General features: G+C 41.3%; 1 protein-coding gene across 1 annotated transcript; it reads right to left on the bottom strand.

The window, feature by feature from the left end:
- Positions 1-1,025: 1,025 nt before the first annotated feature.
- Positions 1,026-3,458, bottom strand: LOC137621803 (calponin homology domain-containing protein DDB_G0272472-like). Its single transcript, XM_068352310.1, has 2 exons — positions 2,574-3,458; positions 1,026-2,204 (listed from the first exon to the last, which is right to left on the bottom strand). The coding sequence occupies exons 1-2, from the start codon at positions 3,456-3,458 to the stop codon at positions 1,026-1,028; spliced, it is 2,064 nt and encodes a 687-aa protein (XP_068208411.1).
- Between the last annotated feature and the right edge of the window lie 321 nt (positions 3,459-3,779).

Genomic DNA, 3,779 nt, shown 5'->3' with positions numbered 1-3,779 from the left:
GCATCATTATCGGCCTAGAAAACTAAACAATAAAATACTATTCCTTAAAAAAATATTCCTTTTACAAAATAAAAAAAAAATTCATTCCTTTCACAAAAGGAAATAAGAATTTATTCCTTTCAAAATAAAAATAATATATTATTCCTTTCACAAAACTAAAAAAAAAAAAAATGTTACAAAATTATAATCCTTTAGAAAAAAATACATTACTAACAAAAATAGGAATGTGAGGACATCAACTTAATCTCGAGTGCTGCCATTACCAAAACTTCCTCTGCTGCCCTGCCCCCATCCTTTCTTGAACCCTCTCCATCAGCTGCTGCAGCCATTGGATGAGCACCTGTTCGGACAGACCTCGCTTGAAGAAACACAGCTTCCTTCTTCAACATATAAGGACAAGTCTACTGCATACTAAAAGAAGCCTAGCTCGTTCCCTCTGCAGAGCCGGTCTTCTAGATTATTCCCCCAGAACCACCCGAAGGTTGGTATCCGGAAGAATAGATCCAGATATCCGACCATTTGTACACTTGACAAGGGTCCTGTACTCGTTCACCAAGGTACATAGCATACTGGAACGCGCCAGGTTTCTTCCCTCTGCAAAGACTGTTATCCTCGAGCTGGATATTTAAGCCTTGCATCCCTCAAGCTGGACAGTCCTTCCAAGCCTCCTCCTTCTAGCTGGGCAGTCAGTCATTCAGGCCAAAGATCCAGGGAGGGGGGGGGGGGAAGCATCATCTACGTTTGGAACTGGTGTCTGGAACTTGTCCTGAATAGGTTGAGCACAATTATTTGAAGGTTTGGTCCTGGCAACACTCGGCTAAATCTCCTTTTCCTCACAAAATAAACTGAAAAAATTTTTTTTTTTTTTTTTAGATTTTTTATTTTTTTTATTTATTTTTTTTTTTTTTTTAGATTTTTTTTTTTTTTTTTAGATTTTTTTATTTTTTTTTTTAGATTTTTTTATTTTTGGGGGGTTTTTGTTTGTCATAGTTTTTTTCCATCCCTTCGCTGATCCAAGTATTAATTTAGCGAAGTCTCCTCAGAAGCCTATCGATATGGGTAGCTGCTAATTGAACCTGCTCGATGGTACCACTAATGGTGATTGAATTATTGTTGATTTGCCATGGGAGCTTTATTAAGCTGACGCCACTCTGCCGGGTGATTTCCGTCAGCGTCCTTCCGCCCACTCCACATATGACTCGGTGGAACTTGCTTGGGACGTCCAAGTCGACAGTCACGTGACCCTCGACGTCATAGTCCCTTGTGGTGTAAACTCCAACCTTTGCACCTTGGAAGATGATATGGGTGCCAGATCCACCGCAGATAGTCGAGTTAAAGAACCCATCTGTACCTCTTCCTGTATGGGGTGAGGAAGAAACCCTTTTATGATTCTCGGGTTCCAGGTCAAAGACGATAGGTTTGCGAGCGGGTTTTTCCTTTGCAATCTTCTCTTCCTTTTGCTTTTCCTCAGATCCACCGCAGATTGTCGAGTTAAAGAACCCATCTGTACCTCTTCCTGTATGGGGTGAGGAAGAAACCCTTTTATGATTCTCGGGTTCCAGGTCAAAGACGATAGGTTTGCGAGCGGGTTTTTCCTTTGCAATCTTCTCTTCCTTTTGCTTTTCCTCAGATCCACCGCAGATTGTCGAGTTAAAGAACCCATCTGTACCTCTTCCTGTATGGGGTGAGGAAGAAACCCTTCTATGATTCTCGGGTTCCAGGTCAAAGACGATAGGTTTGCGAGCGGGTTTTTCCTTTGCAATCTTCTCTTCCTTTTGCTTTTCCTCAGATCCACCGCAGATTGTCGAGTTAAAGAACCCATCTGTACCTCTTCCTGTATGGGGTGAGGAAGAAACCCTTCTATGATTCTCGGGTTCCAGGTCAAAGACGATAGGTTTGCGAGCGGGTTTTTTCTTTGCAATCTTCTCTTCCTTTTGCTTTTCCTCCTTTTCCTTTTGGAGTTTCTGCTCTTCCCGGAGGCAGTTGACAGGGACAGCTCCTTTTGAGGCTATTAGTCGGCCCAACACCTGACCCAAACCAGATATCCCTCCGTCAGGCTCGTTCTCCAACTCCTCCTTGTGTCCGTTGGCAAGCAGGTCCTCTGCCTTAACTACACTGTCTTCCCCTTTTTTATTGACAATGACATCCATTTGGACATCTTCCTTCTGTCTATCCATCTTAACATCCATTTGGACATCTTCCTTCTGTCTATCCATCTTAACATCCATTTGGACATCTTCCTTCTGTCTATCCATCTTAACATCTATTTGGACATCTTCCTTCTGTCTATCCATCTTGTCATCCATTTGGACATCTTCCTTCTGTCTATCCATCTTAACATCCATTTGGACATCTTCCTTCTGTCTATCCATCTTAACATCCATTTGGACCTCTTCCTTCTGTCTATCCATCTTAACATCCATTTGGACATCTTCCTTCTGTCTATCCATCTTAACATCCATTTGGACCTCTTCCTTCTGTCTATCCATCTTAACATCCATTTGGACATCTTCCTTCTGTCTATCCATCTTAACATCCATTTGGACATCTTCCTTCTGTCTATCCATCTTAACATCCATTTGGACATCTTCCTTCTGTTCATCCATCTTAACATCCATCTCGGTCGAGATTGTTAAACCTGATCTTCCAAGTTTCACTTTCCTTATTCCAGGTTTGTTTTCGTCTTTTTTCTTATCTCTCTCTTCAAGTTTCTCCTTGAGTAAAGAGGTGATTTCATTTGCGGCAAGCAGCTCGTCCTGCAGACCAATATTTTCTTTGGTGATTTGGACGATCCTGTTCTCTGCCACTTCCTTACTAGAACTTAAAAGGCCGATGCGTTCCTGGAGAGAATCTCTCTCCTTGGCTGTGGAAGTCATCGTCTCCTTTAGTTCGCCAATCTCTTCTTGAGCCTTAGACAACTCATCTTCCAGCCTATAGACTTCCTTCTTAACGTCTTTTAACGTCTTTACGAGGCAACTGTAATTTCCCTCATTTGTCAAGTTTTTCATCCTGGCCTCAGTCAGGCTAATTTCCAACCTCTCTTTCTCTGTTGCCATCTCTCTGATAATCTGCATTTGCTTTTCATTTGTCTCATTCAGTTCATCTATTTCTGCCTCAAATACAGATTCGAGGCGATGAATAGAGGCCACCTTTTCACGATCCACTTTTTGTAGTTTCTCGCCGAATTCTAGGTGGTTTTGTTCCATCTCACATAATTTATTTAAATGTTCTTTCTTGAGACATTCTAACTCATCCAAGAGGCATTTGTACCTTTCATTCCTGATTATATCATTTATCCTTGCCTCAGTTAGGCTCTTTTCAAGTACATTTCTCTCCACTGAAATCTCCCCAATCACTTCGATCTTCTCATGAACTATCTTATTTAGTTCTCTGTTGTCTTGGCGAGCTTTTTCCAATTGCTCTGTAAGTTCAATGATTTTCTGATCCTTCTCGGTCATCTCAGTTTGATATTTTCCAAGGACAACGTTTTGATTGAAGATTTCCTTTTTCAGATTTTCGTTTGTTAGTTCCAGGTCGTCATTAATGTTTACCAAATTGTCCATCTCGATTTTCCTATCGATTTGAAGAGCTCCAACGACGTTAGAGAGACGTTGAGTCTCTGCTAACAACTCTTCTTTCTCTGCTAACAACTCTTCTTTCTCTGCTAACAACTCTTCTTTCCCTGCTAACAACTCTTCTTTCTCTGCTAACAACTCTTCTTTCTCTGCTAAGAATCTTGACTCGACTTCCTTTCTAGAGCTGATATCCTTTTCCTTCTC

The sequence above is a fragment of the Palaemon carinicauda genome, chromosome 28 (genome assembly GCF_036898095.1).
Source record: "Palaemon carinicauda isolate YSFRI2023 chromosome 28, ASM3689809v2, whole genome shotgun sequence".
In the NCBI taxonomy this organism is placed as follows: Eukaryota; Metazoa; Arthropoda; class Malacostraca; order Decapoda; family Palaemonidae; genus Palaemon; species Palaemon carinicauda.
This window is presented reverse-complemented; position numbering and strand designations above follow the sequence as displayed.

Excerpts from the sequence above, each read along its gene's own strand:
- LOC137621803 (XM_068352310.1), bottom strand. The coding sequence starts at position 3,458 with ATGACCGAGAAGGATCAGAAAATCATTGAACTTACAGAGCAATTGGAA. Across the intron at positions 2,205-2,573 it reads AGGAAGATGTCCAAATGGAT|AAGGAAGATGTCCAAATGGA; the intron begins GTTAAGATGGAT and ends ATGGATAGACAG.